General features: G+C 42.7%; 1 protein-coding gene across 1 annotated transcript in view; it reads left to right on the top strand.

The window, feature by feature from the left end:
• The window catches only part of VXN (vexin), a 56,242-nt gene that overhangs the window by 19,891 nt on the left and 12,819 nt on the right, over positions 1-23,532 (top strand). Inside the window, exon 3 of the mRNA XM_085605516.1 lies at positions 21,174-21,336. Coding sequence (XP_085461642.1) covers positions 21,174-21,336 — 163 coding nt within the window. The remainder of the gene's footprint in view (positions 1-21,173; positions 21,337-23,532) is intronic.

The raw sequence follows: 23,532 nt of genomic DNA on the forward strand, positions 1-23,532 counted from the left end.
GAAACATTAATGACCCTTACCCTAATATCAGGGCCCCACTTGTGGCGAGGTGCCATATGTTACCATGCAATGAAAGCACTTGGAAACTCCCGGCCCAGCCATGCAGATTCCTGCAGTATACATTCTCTCAAAGGTATACCAAATCATTACCGCCACACGCATGATGATAAGGTTAGGGAACTGCAATCCCTCACAACCCTTTATCTCCCCCACAAATCCACGTAGTTGCGAGATCCTGAGATCTTCTTGATCACACCATCTGAACATCACATTCCTCAACGTGGCCAGCTATGGCCTACAGAGGTGTTGCAACCGGTACGCCACCCGCCGTACGAAGGAGTGACCATTGACCCAGACAATCTTTGATGGCATGACTACTAAAATAAACAAAAGAGAGAGATGTATGAGAATCATGGCAGAACACAAAGCTCAACTCATAACCGCTCATGCTGAATGTAATGAAGACGTATGGGGAGATCTGGTCATGCTCCTAGATAGGCTTGCATATGAGCTTCTGGACAAATGGTCAGGGTGAGCACCTAATGCAGAGTAATGGTAGCCTCCCTTCCCAGCTGACCAGTCTTTGACCTCCTTAACCTAAGGACCAGCGTTCCCTGAGCTATCTGAGTGACACTCCATTACAGCCACCAATAGCTTCTTGCCTGTCCCTTTCAGCTAAGTCACCTACTCTAAACACCCCATAAAATACCACTATGAACACCACTGAGAAAAGCGTGACCTCGTAAAACTGACCTGTATATGAGGTGTAGATTGGCTAGAATTCCAGCTATTTTTTCAGTATCGAGGGGCCTCCTGAGATCTCCCACACCAGAGCCCAACCTTGTCCACCCGACTAAAGCCTACCTTACCAAGAAGCTGCCACCCTCATCCCACACCCCTTTAATCTTAGCGAAAAAAAATCAATAAAAAACATGCTCCCTGGCACAAGATGCAGTCCTAATCTTGTCCCTCAGCATTCCCAAGATCAGACAAAGGGAGTACACCGAAAATGGATTTATCAATCCCATAGTGTGCAAAAAGGACCAATAAATGTGGAATCATTTCCCACAAGTGAGCCGCATGCGCTTAACCAAGCAAGCTGCTACTAATTCAGATAGAGTGGGGCTCCAATTCTCCAGATATATTCCAGGAATTCCTACAACTTGGAGTGAGACAAGGCATTGGCTGCATTACTGGGCACACCAGCGACATGCTTAGCTTTAAACTGTACATTATACCTTAAACACAACAAGACCAGGTGTTTCAATGGCCTCAAGAGCAGTCTATAGGAAGCCTCATGTCTCTTAATGGCCTCCACAACAGACCAAATATGACATTCTTGATCCTGAAGGATTTTGTCCACATAGACACAGTGACGACAATGGGAAACAATTTCAGGAAAATCACATTCCTGGTGAAGCTAGCATCGTGCCATTTCAGGGGTCAATGGCTCCTACACCACTGTGTTTCTAGAATCGCCCTGAAACCTTTACTGCCGGCCGAGTCTGTGAACAAGCCCATCGTTTCATTGAAAACAGTGGGGGAGGGGCAGACTATTGAGTTGAATCGCATCAAGAATGTGTATCAATTTTGTTTATCCTCCCTGATTTCAGCAGGCAATCTAGTGTGATGATGTTTATGTTTGAAACCTGATATGGACCTGGCGATAAATCTGCAAAATGGACGGCCATAGAGATAATTTGTAGGGAAAAATTAAATTTGCCAACCAAAAGTTGTAGCTGGTACAAGGTCACTTTCTTAGAAGACAAAACCGCCTCATTTGACAGCCAGAACGCAAGCATCTTTTCTGGGGGAAGGCTCAGCTCTCCAGCAACTGTGTCAATCTCAGTGCTTAAGAAGGTGATGCAGGGAGATGGCCCAATGGTTTTTTCAGGTGCAAGGAGAACCAAACCCGCGCAACAAGGTGACAAAGACCTGTAATGCGTGCTTACACTCATCGGAGTTGGGTGAGCCCACAAAAGAAAGTCTTCAAGGTAGTGCGTCACCTGACGGTGCCCAGTTTGGTAAACAGATATCCACTCAAGTGCCAAGCTGAACTGTTCAAAACAAGAGCAGGAGACAGAGCAGCCCGTTAGAATGCATCTGTCATAGTAGGACCTGCACCCGAACTGAAAGCCTAGCAAGTGATAATCTTCAGGGTGGACCGATGGGAGCTGGGAAACAGATTCAATGTCCATTTTAGCCATGAAGGCCTCCTGCCCCAGCGGCCTAAGCATGACCAAGGCCCGATCCACAAATGAGTATGTAACAGAGAATGCCTGTGGATCAATTGCGTCATTGACTGACCTCCCTTTTGGGGCTGACAGATGGTGAATTAGCCCGAACTGTCCTAGCTCTTTTTTGGGAACAGCTCCTAATGGCGAGCAAACAAAGTTTTTTCCAGGCAGCTCAGATAAGGGGCCAGCAATCCTGCCTAGGGATAATTATTTCTGCAATTTATTTGATACAACCTCTGGGTAGGTGTGCGCGGACAGCTAGATATTGCAATGCGCAACCGGAGCTACAACAAATGCAGGAATCCTGTTACCTGAGGAGACACCAAGATACAATTGCTGTGCCGCATTGTCGTACAGTTCCTACTAATCGAGTAAGACTTTGCGTTTGGACAACTTATGCGTCAAAATATAGAGAGTGAGGCCACATTTAATCAGAATATGTTGCCCCAAATCCTTGCAAGCTCACAGTGCACCATCTCAACCCCTAAACCTTACAGGGTAACAGATGGTGTCAGCAACCGTATAACATGACCCCTATGTCTCCCCAAGGTAATGGGGAAACAGTTCTACCCTTTCATGGTTACTTTAGGCACAAGAAATACACAAATATGCATTTCATACATTTATTGAAGCAATTGGATTCCTTTGCAAAAAACATGAGCTGCAATTATTAGTAGAAGGAAACAAAGCATTATTACCAGCTTTACAAGAATGGTGAAGAAGATGAATAATTCAACCATTATAACGTTTCAGTGAATATATGAATATACATCATAATGAAAATCCTACCTACTCTGACTCAACTCTGGAGTGCGCTATAAGAAGTGCATTTTGGCAGATCTCTTGGAGCAGCTTAACTCCCCATTTACCTCTATGTGTGATGCATCTGGAAGCCAGTCTGCTGTAGATCAGGCCGTCGTCCTTTTCAGGATAGTGATAGAAGTCAGCAGGGCCGGCAATCAGTCACAGGTGACCATCCAGGATAATCCATTGAAATGCTCCTCTGAAGAGCCAAACCTCAGAAGCAGTTGATATAATAAAATTGGCTTCATTTGCACTGTGTCTGAGGTCCTGTGGTAAGTCAATGTTTGTATTTCTGATTTAGAGCCGTCTCCAAACGGACAACAGCATACTAGCACAACGCGTTCAGTGTACTTTATACTTGAACATAATGTAAAGTGTCATGATAAAATGCTTATGAAGAAATGTGTGATACAAGAAGAACGCTTTCTGGGTACGTTATCATGTACATGCAAAGTAAGTCTAAAAAGATGTCAAGTTTAAATGTGATCTTGTTAAATGGAAGCTTTTTGTGCATGGGCTCTGTTGAAACTCACACCAATATCCATACAAACTGGAGTTGTCAGGCTGTTCTTGATTACTGGATTCAGTGGGTTCCCTGCTTCCTTTTTGCTTTAGATTTTTTTACACACTGGAACTCAGAATAAGAGGTGAGGCCACAATAGGAGCATACATGCTTTGTATTTGCAGGATCCAGATGAGCGGGTGCATGCCTTCCTGTTGAGTGCCCAGCAAGCGCCCTTCCTGTCACCAGTGGAATGTTGGGTGCAAAAAGGATGCTTCACTAGGGTTTTGTTGTAACTGTATCCAACTAGACATTCACTTCGGTCTTGTCCCACCCGATATCGGGGTCCTCAACATTGACCCATCTGAAGCACTGGTCATACTCAAGCCAGGCAGTACCGCTATAAACGTGGTGTGCTTTAAGAATCTTTTTTGCATATAATACCATAGAGGCGGCTAACTTAGGCCTCTATTCCAACATAAAAGCCATGTAAACATTTGACACCAAAAAGCCAATTCGATCTATTCTCTTCGAATTTCTGCTTTTTCTCCCTCACCATTTCCTTAACATCCTTCTCCTTAGTCTCCAAAACCCTCCTTTTTGCCAGAATCAAGGAAAACATTTCTATGAAGTCACCTCTCCGAATCTTTTCTTTTACAATTCCTTTGCAAACTGCATAGCTCTGCAACAGTCTCTGTCCTGCCATCATGATGGCCATGTGGAAAAGGCTGACACCAAGTTGATGAGGGATAAATGGTCCGTTACCATTGCGACAGCGGGATTGGAAGGGACGCGCTGCTAGTGCAGCTCCATTCCTGCCTCCTGCCCCACACTTGCGAGACCCAGGGTCGGAAACCCAACCGGAGGACCCATATCCCCCAGCTCCCAGGCCAAAGACTTGCGAGAGCGGGGGAGGGTGTGGACCCACAGGGGCCCGGGTCCTAATTCTGCTCACCCCAAAGGAGTGCGCTCTTTCCAAAGGTCTGGTATGGCGATCACCTCCCAAGCAGTAATGCCAGATGTCAAGTTAGAGAATAGGCATTTGATTAACATTGCACCTTTACTTTTTTTTCTACATATCCAAGTCGTATAGCAATTAGATCATAGCGAGGACGACTTTTACTCCGTGTGTGTTTCTATCAATAAAAAGTGTTATTTTATTTCATGCTCTATTTACTTATATAGGTGAACCAGCTTGATGTGTATCTGTGACATTTTGCAATTTTTGAAAATTAACAATGCAATACAGAATTACATTAATTCATTCATTTTGGGTGAATAAAGTGTGACAAGTACAAGGCACCCTCTTGCTATCAACGGTCCAGTGCACCAAATGTGATTAGCGTGTTATCATTAACCTAAACATGAGTGTCCTTTTCTTTGGCATATCTAGTATTTCTCCCTTACTCTTGGATTCACAAAGTTTTGCTCTCTCTAAATTTGTGGCATGACTAAAGAGTCTCTGCAAGCAACACTGTTGTACTCTCATGCCCAGGCGCAAAAGCACTGACCTCTAGCTTTATACATTTTAAAGCAGTCCCATAAATAGGATACTTGCCCACGTTTTGGGCTCAGCAACACTGCTTGGCCAGGAATAGGCTGATATACTGACAAACAGACATAGAGAAACAGGGGCATTTTACAATGCCCCCCTGCAGCACATTAACGCCACTGGAGCATCACTTGTATGAAGCTCCGGAGGGGTAGTGCGCCTGCCCACATTTACAAGGCTACGTAAACCCACCCTGCATGGCATTATTTATTTTTTTTTTAGAGTTTTATATAGCGTGAACTTGACCCGAATCGGGTATCAGAGCGCTTTACATAGCACCAGTTGCATTACAGAGCGCTTTACATAGCACCAGTTGCATTACAGAGCACTTTACATAGCACCAGTTGCATTACATGAGGACACATTCATTTTTGTTAGGCACAGGGAGATTAAGTGATTTGCCCAGAATCACAGGGTGTTCAGCGTCATTGCTGAGACTCGAACCCAGTTCCCCAGATTCGAGGTCGACCGCCCTAGCCGTTAGGCCAACTCCTCATGACCTTGTAAATGTGACACCCTTTCACACATTACTCTGCGTGAAAGGGGCGTTCCGTAGGTGTTGCTGTAGGTGTTCCCACGCAACACCCATGGAATCTGACACATTCCCAGATTTACAAGGTTTTGTAAACGTGGGAATGCGTCATATTCCTATGGCTCCCTACCGGAGGTGTAAAAGTGGCACAACAAGGAGAAATGCCTTTATTTCTCCTCATTTCTTGCTCTTTCTATGTGTGCGACATACAAAGAAGGAGGAGAACACCATCAATGATTGTTTATGTGCAGGAATGTGTCCCTTCCTGCACATAAACAATCATCCCTGCAACACACCCTTGCACCATGGTGGGTGCAAGGCTGAGCTAGGCAGCCAATTGTGTGCCAGCGCAGAGGAAAGCATAAGGATTCGTCATATTGCAGTAAATACGATGCATCAATGCATTTTACCTAATGGCGCTGCTCAGCACAGCAAGATGGCTTGCGACACCGCATTGCGTCATTTTCTAGTAAATATGCCCCATAGTGAGATGGGACTAAGACACTCCCGCAAACTCAGTGGTCTTGTTTGATGACCTCTTGTAAGCAGTAGTCATTTTTTTGACAATCTTCAAACAAGCCATAAAAATCTTAGCGACCTGGCTCTATAAAGCATGGAGAATTTGCTTTTCCTAAATTTAGCACATTACTTCTATTCATAACACCATTTAGGAGTTAGACGGATTAGTGTGAGGGAACATTGTTTCTGGCAGCCATCTTGGCATAGGTGGCCTGTTGCCATGGCAACCTTTACTTTGCTTACATTACCAGCAGTTCGGTCAGCCGGTTTTCCAGACCACCAGAACACAGAATGTCCTCATGTAGGGTCCAAGGTGTTTGTTATGGCTGCACGCCCTCCCCACAACGCCAGGCCATAGCTATGTTTAATCCTCACTGCATGTTACAACACACTAGTTTCACGAGCTTAAAACTCGCCTACACAATTCAACTTTTCCCCATTCAAATCGGGTGCATATTCAAGCGTTTCAAAGCCATTGAAGTTTTACAATGAACAACTCTTTGAACGATTCCCCTGGTATCATTAACATGCGCACAATCATGCAAAGAAGTCAAAGCACTATGTAGGTTTTACCGAATTATTTTATTATTCACGTTCTCCAGACACATCAAAGAATCGCTGGGCAAAGAGGGCTTAGAAATTAATCTGTTGATTCCTATCTACAGAATTACCTCATCGGCGAGAAAAAACATTTTTTCCTCCTTTCAAAACAGCAAACAACCAAGCAGACATTTTTCCAGGATAACACCTTCATATAGCTAACACATATTGTGCTTGCAGCATTTAGGGTTATATAGGCCCTTCTTCAGGCAGTTCCTGCACAACCAAAGTAGAAATCTAGGCTAGTTTTAATTCTACTTCAATTGTGAATCTGCTGTAGTTGTAAATTTGCTTCATATTAAAGGTCTGCTTCAGTTCTGAATCTATACAGTTTCCATATATGTTTTCAGTGGTGAGTCCAGTATAGATGACCATGTAGTGCAGTTGTAAGTGTACTCCAATTGAGAATCTGCTTTGGTTTTAATAGCCTGCGTCACTTGGAATTCTACTGTTCCGATTGTGAACCTACTACAGTTGTAAATCTACTACAGTTGTAAGTCTGCTTCAGTTGCATATCTGTACAGCTGTAGATCTACTTTTGATGTAAATGTATTTTTGTTGTAAATCTGCTACCTTTGTAGGCCTTCTACAGTGGTAAATCTACTTCAGTTTAAGGTTTACTTCCTTTGAAAATCTGCTACATCTATAAAACTACTTTCTTGTAAGTTTATTTTGGTTGTAAATCTGCTACACTTATGAAACTACTTCAGTTGAGAGGCTGACATCTGGTACTCTTCTTGAGATGCAAACCTTTTTCAGCTAAGAATCTACCATAGCTGTAAATCTTCTTCACTGGGATTGCTAGAGGTGTAAATCCATTTTGATTCAAATTATATTTCGTTTATACATTTGCTATAGTTGTAAATCTACTTCAGGTAGAACTATACTGCAGTTGAGAATCATCTTCTACAGGTGTGAATTGAGTTGAGCTGTAATGTGCTTGATTTGTAAATATACTTGGGTTGAAATGCTGCTGTAGTTGTAAACCTGCCTCAGTTGCGAATCTGATTCGGTTTGTAAATATACTTTCGTTTTGAATTTACTTTGGTCAGGAAGAGGTTGCTTCCTATTGGAGGAGCATTTGAACATTTAACTAAATTGTGCTGATCATATCCTGTATAGGAGAACGTCTCGGGAGTATAAAAGATACCTACAACAAGGTGTAGGGGGGCGGGGTGGGCGTGAGGCCGTTTTCAGCATCTGTCAGTGTTGCTGCTTGCAAGTTAGCAAAACACTTTCAACTGGGCGATCCCGTTGTGCCCTCCTGACCTTTCTACCCCTGAATGTGACTGACTAAATGCACACTATGTGAGACGTTTATATATATGTGTTCATTCTGTTAATCCATTCTGGAAACATGTTGCATTATGTAATCGTTTCCCACAGCACGTGACATATGAGAGTGAGACATTGTTTCCAAAGAAATGCCCGTGTTTCCCCCTCACCAACGGGTCTAAGGTGGCTTACAACGGGTCCAAGGTGGCTTACAACGGGTGTTGCAAGTACATTTGCAGTATTTTTAAGTTACAAAAATGACTAAGTCATCTTATTTATTTCCGTAAATATTGAGAGACCGAGGGTGGAGAACCATATATTTACAACCCAAAGGACATCTGTGGGAAGTTTTTTATTAGTTAATTTCTATGTGAACGGCGAGTTTAGAAGAATGTAAATCAGTCAAAAGCTTATACTTTTGTAAAATTGCCTATTTAGTCTTCTGTGAAAGGCCAGGGACGTGTAAGTACTCGCCATCTGGGTTTTCCTATAACTAAAACCCCCTAGCACTCACTCCAAGGTCAAAGCTGCTTACTTGTGCACACCATTGCATGTACTGTAGTCCCTTACACTAGTATTTTCTTTACAGTGATAAGAGTCCCTATTGGTCAGCTCTCAGATCCCAAGAGGGACACATTTATTCAAAGCCGCCTTTGAACTGGGATGCAAGTAAACGTCCAAGAAGGGGATGAACATGCACATTGTGCAGACACATATCAGTAATAAATGTAAGATGTGTAGCTGGCCGCTGTCATGTAGAAGGAGAGATCTATGTACTATTCTGTCGCCTCATCTAACATCAGCAGTGAAAAACAAACAGCTAAATCTAGTCTAGGAATATAATAATTGTCTATCTTGCAGCCTACGCCGCGCCCACAAAAAATACTCGCCGGTCCCCAAACATGAGTGTTGGTGTTCAGCAGCCAATACCAGCACTAATTAAGCACTGTTTGTTACTAAGTTGAAAGGAAGTTCTGGGTGGACTGTGTTTGCATGAATCACTATTGTGCTGGAGCGGTCCGATGGGCAAGTAAGAGGTTAAAGCCAGTCAGGTAGCGCCTGCAGCCTCTGATGACATCCCAATTGCAGAGCTCTGATGTGGAGTGTGCAGTGCTTTTGAAAGTGCACCCCTCTTGTGCTCTCTGAATCACATGTGTGTTTACAGGTCCTATTCTCACCCCACCCCTCTTTCCACTGCGAATGGCATGAGTCATTGTCCGTTATAAGAAACAAAGGTGAGCAAAGATAGGTGAAGCATTGATAACTCTGGAGTAACTGTTGCTTTATAAAAGTAGCCATGTTCAACGCCCCCCCAGCCGTCTTGTGTGGAATGAAGACTATAACGAGCGGTGTACTTCCCTCTCTCCTTTGGCAGTCAGAGTGGTACAACCTGTATGGTGAGACAGGAGTGTGGGTGAGTGCAGTGGGCCACAGTACAATGTCCTCCAATTAGGACAAGCAAGCTTAGTGCCTCCCTCTGACGTTTTAGCAGTCCAGGACCTGCCAAATCCCACTCATGAACAGAGATATGATGACCTGACAGAATCATAAATCGGGATCCTAGCTCCACGGGCCACCTGGCAGACTAGGGAAACACCCATTCCCTAGACTCACCCTTAGAGTTGGTGGACATATATGGTCAAGCAGCAAGGCTGGCCATTCAATGTTCTCCTTGTAAATTCCAAGGAGTGATTGGGGTATCAGACTAACGAGCGACATGAGCCAGGGCTAGTCCCATGTAGAACAAAACATGTGGCACTTGAGTCTGAATGTTTTAGAAATTGGCAACCAAAACAATGTTGAAAGCCTGAAGGAGGAGGAAAATGGTGTCTCCTATCCTGAGTGTCCTGCCCAGACATGGCCTTTCCCAAGGTGCACCCCTGGATGGGCAAGGCACTTGCCTTCATAGGGACGAGTGGTAAGCTTTGCTTCGCCGGCGGAGTTCGCAGAGTTTTGCCACTCCACACTCCACTTGTAGTTCAGCAAAAACGTAGCCAGCCTCCGTGTGGCAGAGATTACCGGCGCCCACCCCTACTTTATATAGCTTCTTGTAAGCACTCTCTTATAATATAAATTACATATCTCATGAAGCATGTGACATGTAATAATCAGTGTCTCGAAGCGAGTCCGCCATTAACTGTGTAGAATGCTATGACCATAAATCAAATGCAAATGTATAAAAGAAGTTATCAATAACCTGCAATCCCCATAAATGGTTTGCCTCTCTGTCTTACGAAATGCCTTCTGGGTATTGTAGTTTAAAATGTTTTGCTTGTATTTGCACTTTCTACATAAGCTCGCATGACAGCCAACGGGAGACAGACATGTTTCATCTCCGTTCTCCAATGACTAAAACGGCTGTCTATGGCTTGACTTTTATTGGTGAAAGTTTGACCCTGTCACAATAGAGCTGGAGGCTGGTGGATTGGGTCAGGTGTTCAAGCTTTTGATAGACTAAATGGCAGATGCAGTGGGGAAGTTATGAGCTGCGGGTGGATAGATGTGGTGAAGCAGGAACCAGTGGAGGTTGGCAGGCGAGTTGCAGTAGGCCGTGGCGGATCCCTGGGCTCAAGTAGTGCGGCAGGCTGATGAGGGGTGGTTGAGTGCTGTATTTTCCTGAACTGGTGTGCTCGGGGGTCCCCGTCCCGGAGGATATGGGGTCCGGGGTGGCTAAGCCTGCTCAGATACCGTGTCCTCCTGACGGCGCTTCTGTGATGCCTGTGGGATGCTGCCGGTGAGTGACCATGAAAGATAGTCTCCCTTAACAGGAAATCAGTATGAGGCCGCTGCTGTTTGCCCTAGTGATGGGTAAGGGGTGCACAAGGTGAGATTGCATAGTGTATGTGTGCTAGAAAAAAATTTCTAGAGCTGTTCAATAAAATTGAGCAAGAGAGTCAAAACAAGTATATTGTCTTGTACAGCTTGATTGTAAGTGACTCTTCTTAAGTCAAAGTGAGCCACATCTGCAAAGCACAGAAATCTCTTTTGTAAACCTGTCCATTCACTGCTTGACTGCATTTCGCATTTACCACATGCAAACTAATTCCTGCCCTGTCATCCAGGTGCATGCATATGATAAATTGTAAGGTGGTGACAGTGGCCAGGTGCAATGAAGCGTTTTGACGAATATACACAACACTCGATCTGTAAAATAACAATACTCTACTTCCACACAGCATACGTCACTCCGTACCATCTCAGATAACGTTGCAAAATAGTCATAGTAAGCACTAGATAAACACAGAAAGAAATGAGGAAGAGTTTTATCAAAAGTGAGGGTGGGCTGAACTCTGCGGAATCTCCCTAAGGGGCATATTATCAAGCACGGCGGTAAAATTATCGCTGCTTTGGCGGCAGAAAACTGCCGCTAAAGCGGCGATACTGGACTTGATAATATGCTGCAGAGAATTCCAATAGAAGCCCATGTTGACACCAGAACATGGGCGATAATTTTAACGCCGTTTCTTGATAATGTGCTCCTACGTTTTTATGTAACTGCACGCTAAAACTCCATGAGTTCTGCCCAACTGTACCTCAAAAAGGCCGCTTCCTCCTTCAGGCTCTCTTCAGAGAGCGTATCACCAACCTCCAGAACATGCAGACACACGCTAACTTCAGAAATGCCTATGCCTCCATCAGTTCAACCACACTCCTACTCTGTGCAGCTAGGTCATGACTTCACAGGTAGTATGTCATCTGAGTGCAAGAGGAAACTGGTGGTTATTAGTAATTAGTAGCAGTATGAGGTTAACACAGAACTCATCCGTTCATTCACTCTGTAGGGTGGAATCCCTACACACAACTTGTTGTAGCTGTCCATAAATATGGGAAATTCTTTGAACTATGTGCTATGCGGTATCCTTTAGACACCTTCAGCTTCAGTGTCTGTGATTTACCCTTATATGTTCTTCCATAATGTTTTCAACTCCAAAGCGCACACATTTTACACTGAAAAATAAGACTCCCATGGACCAAACAATGTAGTTTGAAAGACTGCTCTATTTTGTTTCAGTTGTCTTGTACTTTGGTTTCTAAACCAGTTTATAGTGCACAAGGGTGCACATGAATCAGATAATTATCCAAACACGTTGTTAAAAGTGTGTGGAATGTTGGTCCATAATTAAATGCCAAACAGCTCATTCATTCTAATTTAACTTCTGAATCTCTGACTTCCCCATGCTTGCGGCCTCCACACCATCACTTACATTTGTTCCAAGTCATTGGTCTCGTCCAGATCACGCCTTCGAGTTTCTGCCTTGAAGTTGACACCATCTTTAATGAAATCTACGAGTGCTATAAAACATCCCTTTCGCCTAAACTTCACATCTCGCTGTAAAACTCCATTTCTGCCTCTGGGCTCACTCCAAATCAGCACTCAGACTTTATACACACCCTCTTTCCATATAACTAAAACTCTAAATTCCAAAATTCCAAATCTAGCCGAGGCATTTGGAATTTGTGGCATACAATTTACATCATACTCAACTACAGATATTTATTTAGTGACAAAAGTATATTATGAGTAAGCCTGGGCAGAATTACGATTACGCCGGTGTATTTGGAGTAATTTAGGTAATCTCGCATTACTCGACACAGATTTACAGATAATTACGCAATTACTCCACCTTGCATAATTTAAATCTGTGGGTGTAAATTTTCGCAGTCTTGATGCTTTGCACCAGGATCTCACAAAATTCTCTCACAGATAACTTTTTTGTGCCATTCAGTTCAATTTGGTGCACAAAAATTCTATGAATGAGCCCCATCAGGATAAGGAACTCTTCCTGGTTTTCCTGAGGATTTTGTTTCCTTTTTAATCTCTTTGTACCTGAAATTAATGCTAATTATGTGATTACACCTCCTTGTGTAATTAAGAGTAATTTGGGGAAAAAATCCTATAACAAGAGCACATTTAGTGAACGCAAGTGGCCACTTGCACTTGCTCGCCGTGTTCTGCCGCATTTAGCAATGTTTCTTAGTGCAAAATGCATCCTTGCGTCCATTTTGGATGTGTAGGTGCATTTTGTGCTAAGAAAATAGCACATAATGCTCATAGTAATTTGGGGGGAAAATCCTACCCTAAGAGCACATTTGACCTTAGCGAGCTGCTTACAAAAGGTATCCTCGCAACCATTTGGGACGCAAGTGGCATTTTTGCGCTGAGAAAATAGTACTAGACACAGAATTACTTTTCTCATGTAATTCAAGTATAATCTCACTGAATTCTTAGGTAATTCCGCATGATTACACTACACAGAATTGCGCGAGTTACGCCCACCCCTAATTATGAGTCATTAATAGTAACTAGCACCCATAATACAAAGTTTGAAAATGAATATCCTCTATGCCAGTGCTCACCTCAGCCCCAGCAGAGGCACAGAAGGACCAGATTGTGGTATTTCCATAACTGCATCCACACTCCACCTCTTCCCTTTCCTTCCACCCTCCTTAAACTCCATTCAACCACACAAGAGCAGCCTCCCTCCTGTGTTTTCCACCAGCCAGTAAAGGGAGCCCAGCAGAAGCTAAGCATCTGGTTATTCTCCCATGGATTCTCTAGGGCTCTATCGCTGGGAGATGTTAGGGGAAAACATGCATTTAATGACTGAAGTTGTGGAGAACGTGAGCCATTAATGCCAGTAGAGGCCATGTGGCGCTCCATGAGAGACCACGGCAAACTGCTACTCTTGTGCCAAGCACCACCCTTCCTATATTTGGAGCTCTCCATTACAACACTGCAAAAAACATAACGTTTTCAATCCACCATATGTGCTGCACAGACGCTGAAGCCAAAGATGGGGCAAGATACTACACACAGAGACTTCCAGCCGCAGCACAAAGGGCGTGAGAGCTTATTTTGGGTGGAGGAGGAGCAGTGCAGGTTCTGAGTGAGAGGGGTTGGATAAAAGATGAGGCATGAGTCAATGCAGACCATTCATACAGAGACTGCATGTTGCTGCATGTTTAGTAAGAGAGGGAGAGCATGTGCCTGATGGAGGCCGTGCAGGACAGGCATGGAGCAGCCACAATCCCAGAGTGACTACCTTGTTACTCTTCCACCAATGCACACTGAAAGAAAATAATGTAGATAGCTGGAAAACTCTGTGGGCTGATCAACAACATGAAGCACATCTCATAGAACCAATGGATCACGGGGCCTGACCCAAACAAGCTGATGGTTGAAGGGGTCTGACTAGAAACCCTCTCTCTAAAGTGACACAAACCAGTGAAAAAAAAAGAATTGTGATTTACTTTCCAGCACAAAACTTGTTTCACTGGAAAGTAGTCCTACAGTACACAACGTAGGTTGTGCTATTTTGCGTTAAGTGGGCCTACCAAGGATTCTGATGCAAAGCCATAAAAAAGGTAGAAACTGCTATTCTCCAAAAATGTACATCTACTTGCGACTGGCGTAAAATTAGAGAAACGTTTTCTTTTCTGCAGACTATTTCCATGTTGTAGATGCCTAGGAATAGTATTTTGTACTGAAAGGATACCCTTCCAATACAAAAACCTCACATGCACACTCTTGCACTGTGATGCAAGGGTGTGTACTTGGTGCTCTATGTTTGATTTATCTGTTTCTCAATGCAAATATTATTTCTGCACTTGCCCACAGTGGCGGCTCCTCCCCTAAACTGGAGGAGGATCGCCCCACTACTTGCTGAGTGAGTAATTAAAAACAGAAAATAAACTGATAATAACTTAACATTATTATCATTTTATTTAAACTACTGGCTCAGTTGGATGGGGGCGGAGCTGGGCTGTTTAGAGGCTGGGGGAGTGGTAGGCAATTCCTAAGTGTGCATGACAATTTGGTCGGCCGTCTCGGGCCCGCCAAAATGTCATGCACACTTTGCATGTTCTCCACCAGGCTACAAAAAACCGGGGTGAAGAACATGCCCAGGCTCCCATTCTCTGTCTGAGCACCGAACCACAGTGCTCAGGCCAATCACAACGCTGCATTGCAGTGTTGTGATTGGTTCAGAAGAGCCTGGGCCCGCTGCATTCAGATATGAGTTTAAAAAAAAATCTTTTACTTACCTCCCCCTCCGCTTCCCCCCTCACCCTCCCATGCCCATTTGGTAGCAGCCGCTACTGCTTGCCCATTTTTACATCCCTCCAATTTTGTTGGCTCATTCCGACAAAGGACACAACACAATAACACAGTTTACATGCACTTCAGTTGATGGTTTCCTCTTTCACTAGGTGTAAAACATGGCTTAAAACATCAAACAAATTGATATTTTGAAGCCGTGTTTTGCACTCTGTGAAAGAGGAAACCATCTTTGTATAAGTTTGTGGGTAAAATTAAGTGTTCGAAATTGAGTGCCTTAAATAATGACAAGCTAGAGTGCGAACTTATTCCTAGCACATATAACAGGTTTAACTTCACTAGGCGCTTTGCAACAGATACCAACCTGAGCATGATGGTGATTTAAATGAAAAATCAGCATTATTGGCCTTATTCTCTAAACATTTGTGAACAAGCAAGAAATATGTGCATTGTAGATTTGCATCTAAGATTTACGTACATTTCCAATGTGTAGGGACTTCAAAAATGTGTACAAATCTCTGCTGGTCATTTCCTCCATGCCTACACCAGCAGATTGTCTGTGGGATGGGCATCCACCTGAATATGTGCGCTGGAAATGTGCAGTTGCACATCTATTTCCACATCAAAAAATATTTTTCTCGGTTTCCCTTTTGAGAAAATACTGCTACTACACCGCATAATAGATGTGGGTGTTCTTTCTTGTTCACACTCTGCTAAGGCACTTTAACACTCCCTTTTTCAGTAGCTTTATGTACCTTACCAGGGTGGGACAGGCAATGTAAAATTTTTGTGAACACCCACAAATATTTTTTTCTTGGTATTTCATCCGTTTTGTATACACTCCTTGTAATACCCTCTTTTCCTCCCATGCCCCTAAAATTAGGGGTGTATTCAGGGGCGTAGCTTCAGGGGGGTGTTTGGGGTGTTACTCCCCCATAATAACTGTATTTTCAGGTAAATAGTTGGGTACAGGGGCTATCAGTCAGTGAGGTGTTTGTCAGATTTCACCTGGAATTTTTACATACACACAGACATAAACACACACACACTTACCCCCTCTCACTGCTTTGAAAGTCTTACAAAATGTTGGTTATTTTACAAAATATGTTTTCTCTCACCACACCAATCCGCATTCCTCTCTCTTTCCACTGCCCCGAAAGCACCCCCCATGCGTTCTGCTTGTTGTATAATGTATTTTTGAAAACACAATTGGGGAGACGAAAAGGGTATGGCACCGTACATCCCTTCTTGTAACATATAACACAACTAAGTTGTACGGTGACAGTGATTCAAAAGCAGTGTATTCAGTGCCCCAAGATTATTGGCTCTGACACATATGTGAACTTTGCAAGACCCTAGATCCCTACCTGTGGAAAGTCATCCTTAATGGAATTGGAAACCTCACACACCTTTTAGTGTCATGCTTCATCATAGGAGTCCTCTCCCCGCCCTGGTAGGACAGTGCCACCGAGGTGGACTCAACCTACTCGAAGACTGACTAGGTAGGAGGGAGTTCTTGTATAAATCTTACTGGACAACACCATATTACAGGGGATCCAGATGAATATTTAAAAAATACCTTAGTGTGCGTGGGTAAATTGTACTTTTATTTAGTGGAACACAAGGAATGGGTAAAACTAAAAATGGGTTTGGTAATTGATACAATGACTCACACCCAACTACTTGCCAACATGTTTCTGCCCATCAATAATAGCCTATAAGGTCTGGGGCATTCGTCAGGGCATGTGGATCCCTAAGGTGAAGTATTATTAAATACTGTTCAGACTAAATAGGTTTTAGGTAGGGGGGATTCCTAAATTTGGTCCTGCCACGTTGTCCTACATGTTAGTGATTGTGTTTGAAAGAAACAACCTACATTAGAAAAATACAAAAAGGAAAGAAAACAGGATATAGGGATTACAGTGGTTGCCTAATAATAAAATTAGAGAATCATACGATCATTCAGTAACTAGGGAGATCAAGGGTCGTGCTTGTATAAGTGCTCATTTAAAAAAATGCTCATTAGAAAACAAAGTAAATTCTGTGTGGTCCATAGTGCTATGGCTACTAGCCAGTGTCGACCTACTTCCTTAACTTTAGGCATGATGGACATTACATAAGATTCTTTAATATGTATACTATAGACCACATAGACCTGAGTGATAGGTAAATCAATGCAATGCTTGGTATCGTTTTGCGTTGCTTTGGGTCACTTGTAAGCCCTTACTAAATAAGTCTCTTAGTATCTGGAAAAAACTCAAAACTAAATTAAATATGCAGGTGTAAATCTTCACAGTGTTGATTTTTTGCACCAGGATCTCAGAAAATTATCTGACAGATAACTTTGCTTGTGCCCTTCAGTTCAACTTGGTGCGCAAAAAATTCAGTGGACGAGCCCCATCAGGATAAGGACCTCTTCCGGGTTTTCCTTAGGTTTGGTGTTTGCTTTTTAATCTTTTTCTAGCTGGAAAACTATTCAGATTTGGAGAAACTTATTTTCAGAAACCTGGTGAAAGTAAACAGCGAAACTTCTAGAAGGGGTTGTGAGGAGTAGCTAAGTTGCTGGGCCGAACTCCACGTCTTCGGCTTGTTTCTCACCTACCCTATGATAGTCAGATAGCTGAACTATAGTCCCCATGATGTTGATACTCTATGTGAACCAGGTCCGCACAGCATCTTGTGCACTTAAGATGAATTTAAGCACACAAAAGGATTTTGCAAATATAGGAACTCAATTCCAGTTCGCAGACTCAGGCAGAATTTTATGTTCATAAGGTGCAATTATAAATGTGTAAATTCCACTAGTAATGAGGAATTACTACATTTGTAATTTTAAGTTTACTGGTGGAATCCCAGGCATTTTTGGGTAGAAGAGTCTGCAGAGCTTTAAATGGGCCGGTACTGTCCGGTACTGAGTACCAGCACTTTTTTATTTTGAGAAGGAGAGTACCTGCACTTCTAAAGAGAAACTTAATACTTTTAATTGGAGAGTACCAGCACTTCTCAGAAACAAGCAGGTACTCTGGTACAGAGTACCTGCACTTTTATTATTCCATTTCAAGCACTGCTCGCAAGTATTTCCTTCTTTAGAAATGCATGCAAATTTGCTCCTGTGAAGGGTGGGAATGAGGATAGAACACCCCTATATTTTATGTGTTTGCTCAGGGTAGGTTTTCACATGGGGGATAAGCATCTTTGGGGCAGATTCCGATGTCGGACGGACCGGAGTTCGTCCAACATCGGTTAGGAACTGTAACCGAATGACCTCCTGTCGTCGGTTACAGCCCTGGAAGTAGGATGCGACCGAACCCTGTTCGGTCACATGCCTATACCTTTCAATGGGAGCATGCATTCCGAACGGAATGCATGCTTTCATTGAAAGAGCAGAGGTGCAGTTCATCCCTGCACCCAGTGGCAGGCACCCCAAGGTGCCTGTCACCGGGTGCAGGGATCAACAGAGGGGCACCATTGGTGCCCCCTAGGCCGCCATTCGGTGGCCTTGCACTCATGGGAGCCCTGCTGGGGGCCCCCAAAGCTGTTTCCCAATGTCTTTTTGTGCCGGAAAGACCGGCACAAAAAGGCAGTGGGAAACTTCCATCGTAATCCCTCGGCCGGGGGATTACTGCAGGGTTTCCGGATGGCGGACAGGCTCTCCAATCCCGTCGTAAGTCATTCGGAAATCCAAGTCGGGTTCCCTTCCGACCGAGCCCATCGAAATGGCTCGGTTGGAAGAGAATCCGAACAGCAGATTCCGATGAGGGCAGGAGGGCTCCAACCGACGGTCGGAGCCCTTTCTGCCCGCATCGGAATCAGGCCCTTTGTGTCACATTTACACATGTATAAATGTCAGGAATTGGAATACACCAAGAAATCTATGATTGCTGCAGATTTTCCGGAAGTATTTATGGAACCTTTGTTCTTGACTGGCAGCCAATAAAGATATATGCATGCTTGTGAGGTGTGTTCTCAAAGCAGCACCCCGGACCAACTGGAGTTTGTCAGTCAGACCACTGGGAGCGCCTCTTTGTGGATCATAGCAACCATCAAGCCTAGAGTTAATAATTGCCTGTCACCTGCTGGTATAACATGGATAAGGGTTTTCAATCCAACGACTTAAAAAAACTCTTTAACTGTCGCTCCAACTCGATCTTTCACAAAAAATTTGCAGTCCATCCAAGCACCAAGGCTTTTGACCTCATTTGTAGTAGAGATTCCCAGGCACGTTTACTAGGGCAGTGGATATGACATCACATCCTATAAGCCCTAATGACATCATCGGGTTAACCCATACCTCAGTCTGTTCCTCTCAACAGCTGACTATTTGTTGCAGAAGGATTAGAGGGTGGTCAAGTGAGAACATTTCAAAAAGTAAAGATGACTCTTAAAACAGTGTGTACTTTTTATGCCCGGTGATTAGGGGTAGCAGCTACAGCCCACTCATATTAGCAATATCATGATTGCATAGTTGGAAATGGCAGGTTGTTATAGTTACTCAATAGCAGGAGGGAGGACTAGGTGTCACTCGTACTGATCCATTTCCTTTTTCTGTTATCACCTCATCAGCATATGGCCACGGCGTTCATTGCCACCGGTTGTGCGTATGCTGGCAGAAAATCGTTATTCTAGGCTGTTTACCAGGATTAGCAATCTGGGGAATAACTCGAAAACAGAACAGTTCTCCCCTCTTGTCCAAATTTCATGCACTCCTGTATACTTCGTATTTTGATTGGCAAGAATTTCCAGAGTTTTGCCGCTTGGACCAAGAAGTCAGAGCTTTCTATGGATTTCCTTCCGTAAGGAGGGGTATGAGGATTCACAGTGCTAATCTCGAGCATAGCACCCTCTTTTGTAACTATTGTTTGCAATTTAACTGTAAATATAGTTGTTCTGTTCCATGGAAGGTTTTATGACCGATGAGGACTGCCCTTATCATCTAGCCATAGTTAACCATTGAAGGGCTTGTAAGGCCGTTGTTATGTGTTCCTTAGGGTGTAGGCAGATACGAAGTCTTGCCTCGGCATTCTAGGTATGTTGTAGTTTGCATATAAGGAAACACATGGCCCACAAGCATAGGCTCATGGTGTAGCCTATACTGGGGATCATGAGGGAGAGGAAAGCTTTTAGCTTGTGTTGGTATCCAAGGTGCCCATTTGTTGTCAGTTTTTTTAGCCTTGTTAAATAGTTATTTTGGACTATTGTGATGTCTCAGCAGTGAAATATCAGAATGTGCTTTGTCACTGCTGTGACAGCCATTCTACAAACCCAAACCTTTCAACTAAGTCTAAGTAGCATCATACCACCCTTCTGTAAAACTCTTTGGTACCTCTTCAGAGGGTATACTGTGTAATGTAAATGCAATTATAAAACTTGGGAGGCTACAGTCCCTATATAAAAACCTTTCTCAGATGTTCTTGTTAGAGATGAGTTGTGACATCTCTCTTCACCTGTAATAATGAAATAATACAGCTGTTCAACTTTTATAAATTATTGCACATCACAGAGCGCAATTAGATCTACAGTTTAAACAATGAAAACTGAAACTGGCTTTTCATTCTTTTGATCTGTTTTCATCAGATGAACCATGATTAGCAGAAAGGAGATAATTATGGACACATGTTTATTTTTTGCATGTACAGATCTTTACAGGAAAAATAGAATCTCTGCATGTTTTTACACATTCAGAGGACACCATTTTTTCATCTAGCTTACATGAAGCTGATTCTAATATTTTAGTGCTTTTTGATGTGCTTAATGTCACACAACATAATTCTTTTTTTCTTCATGCTTGCAACCATACCAACTACTTCAAATAAAAGAGCAAGAGTTGAAGGTTTTGAGCAGTTTATGGAAAGGGTGATGGTGTGACTATATATTATAAGGAATAATATACGCTCTGGTATATATTTAAAGGCTATTGCAAGTCATCTCAGTGTTTCATGACCGCTATATGGTCATGGAACGCCTTGGTGATTTGCAGTTTCCTTAAAATCTATGGCCATCGGGTACTTTATCCTATGAATAATGCAGTATAATATGTTTTGCTGTCTACTCTGCTGTTTCACTAATATTATCACATTCTTTCTTCCCCCCTGTAGGTAGCAGAAGCATCTGATGTCATACACTTCTGGCCAGACGAGTTACTGCCCTGCCCGAGTGAGCTCATCGACATCCTGTGCAGGGATGATGAGGTGTGGCGCTTCGGACGCCTGCAGAATGGGCAAAAAGTTCTCTTTCCTGTCAAGTATGCTGCTAAGAAAAGTAAGTGCTCGCACAAGGTTTGTTTAGTATTCATGAAGGCTTGGACAGTTTCAATCTTGCGGCCTTTGAGTGCGCTGGTATTCTATTCAGAATTAGTTTTCCTTGCTCATCAGAGAATGTGTGGCTTATGCTCTGCTGTTAACAGTCACCTAAAAAGCAATACATCGCAGAGTGAACACACAATGCAATTAAACTAGTTTAATTTATATGCCTCATAATTTACTTCAGTCATCTAGAATGAAAATTCCTGAAATGGTCTTTCTCAATTTAAGGCATTAATTGGAATTGATGCGTATATGTATGATTTTTTCCCTTATACCTCGCATGCATTGTTCAGTGGCGTTTTCTTTTACCTTTGTGTACTTAAAATAATGTTAGCACCTAAAGGATTGGCCAAATGGTATTTAAGACTAAAACACCCCCGACTTACAGATTTCATCCTTTGGAAATCGCACGACAGGTCAATGGACCTTTACCACCGTGGTAGGAATAGAGCTGGAACGAAAACACATATCATTCATATATCATCAACTTTCAGATCCTTGATGTTCAGTCAATGATGAGAGGTTGCAACTGTTTTCAAAACCTTTATTTGTCTTATTAGTATGGTTTTGTCATCTTCATTCAAATTAGTTTGGTTTATAGAAATGTTGAATAAAAGGTTGATTAGTGACAACATAAATCATTTACAGAGTGTTCCATAACGGAAATTGTCACAAACCAAACTAAAGAGCCTAATCTACCCTTTGCAGAGAAACGCATAAAGAGTCTCTTTTCAGAAAAGAACAAGATTTTGGAGCATAGAAAGAACTATCCATAAAAAGTCATTCTGGAAACTCAGCCGAGTTCCCCACAGCTGCAGTAGCAACCATCAGAATATCAATGACAGAGGAGTGATTGTTGCAGTAACACTGATTAGAGGAAAGTTTTTTTTTTAATCACCTTTAGCAATAGCTGTCGCTAGCAAAGGTCAAGGGTGCAATAGAGTGACTTGCCGTAGCACAGTCATAAAAGGTCTCTTCCAAGTTAGTCTCAGAATTCAGAATGCGGATTCTTCCCTAATTAGCAAGGAACACTCATTAATATAATATCACACAATAATGTAAAGAAACGTAGTAGGTGCTCAAATCTCTCCTCCAATGGAATCCACCCATCGGATGGTGTCATCAACATTTATTGCTTCTTTTACCCATTCCCACAGTAAACAATCATGCCGGCACATAGTAAAACACTGTTTCAAATGTTAGCAACATAAAGGAAGGTTCTCATGAGAACCCTCTTACCTGAGCTAAAGCTGTGTTCAATGTCTAGGGTGAACACAAAGGGTAGTCAGATGCGCTGAAACAAATACATCAATGATGTGCTTTTAAGCATACTTAAAGTATATCTAAATTGTTGTTCATTCTAACAGCCTATTCATTATGAATTGCAGCAAGGTTCATTGTTATGTGAAATGATCTAATATGGTATGATGAGGCTAAGGAAACATAATCTTGAAGTCAGCACGTTTTCTAGCAAGATGCTGCTGCTAGGCAAAATGTGCTAGATAAACGTCTATTTAGCTATGAGCAAGAGTTGGAAGAAAAAGGCTTTTGGGCCTATATAAAGGGGCACATTTAAGATCTTTTCTTCACGTTATTTTCATTTACATTTTAAGGCAAGCACATTTTCTCTACGTGTTATTTTTATGAATTATTTTTGCAACGTTAAAAATGCATTCGAAAGAGATTCTTACATGTTATGAAGCAGGCACATTTTTCCTACGTGTCATTTTCTATGTGAAAACATTTCTGTAACGGTTAAATGCATTTTAAGGTGAAATTCTAGTATGGTCTGTAAGTCAAAAATTTGTTTTTAGAATTCATTCCTTACAATAAAACCTTTTAAACTTAAAAAAAAAACGATTGCAGGACATTCTCTCTTTGAAATGCTCTTTATGCCGACAACTTGACAAATGGCGCACAACCAAGTTAAGACAAGATCTAAAACCATGGAATTAATTGAAAAACTATGCTCATACAATCCCAGCCTTCACATGCGTTGAGCCAGGGGGTGCTGCATCTTCTGCAGTTCCAGCGCCTCGAAACTTACTGTGCTCAGTCCCTTTCCCTTTCGTAATCAATCATGTCCTCTTTCCCTGCCCATTACTGTAAGAGGTGAGTGAAGCCACCAAACTCCACTGTGCACATTAGAATG

This window comes from Triturus cristatus, chromosome 5_1, assembly GCF_964204655.1.
Source record: "Triturus cristatus chromosome 5_1, aTriCri1.1, whole genome shotgun sequence".
Lineage (NCBI taxonomy): Eukaryota > Metazoa > Chordata > Amphibia > Caudata > Salamandridae > Triturus > Triturus cristatus.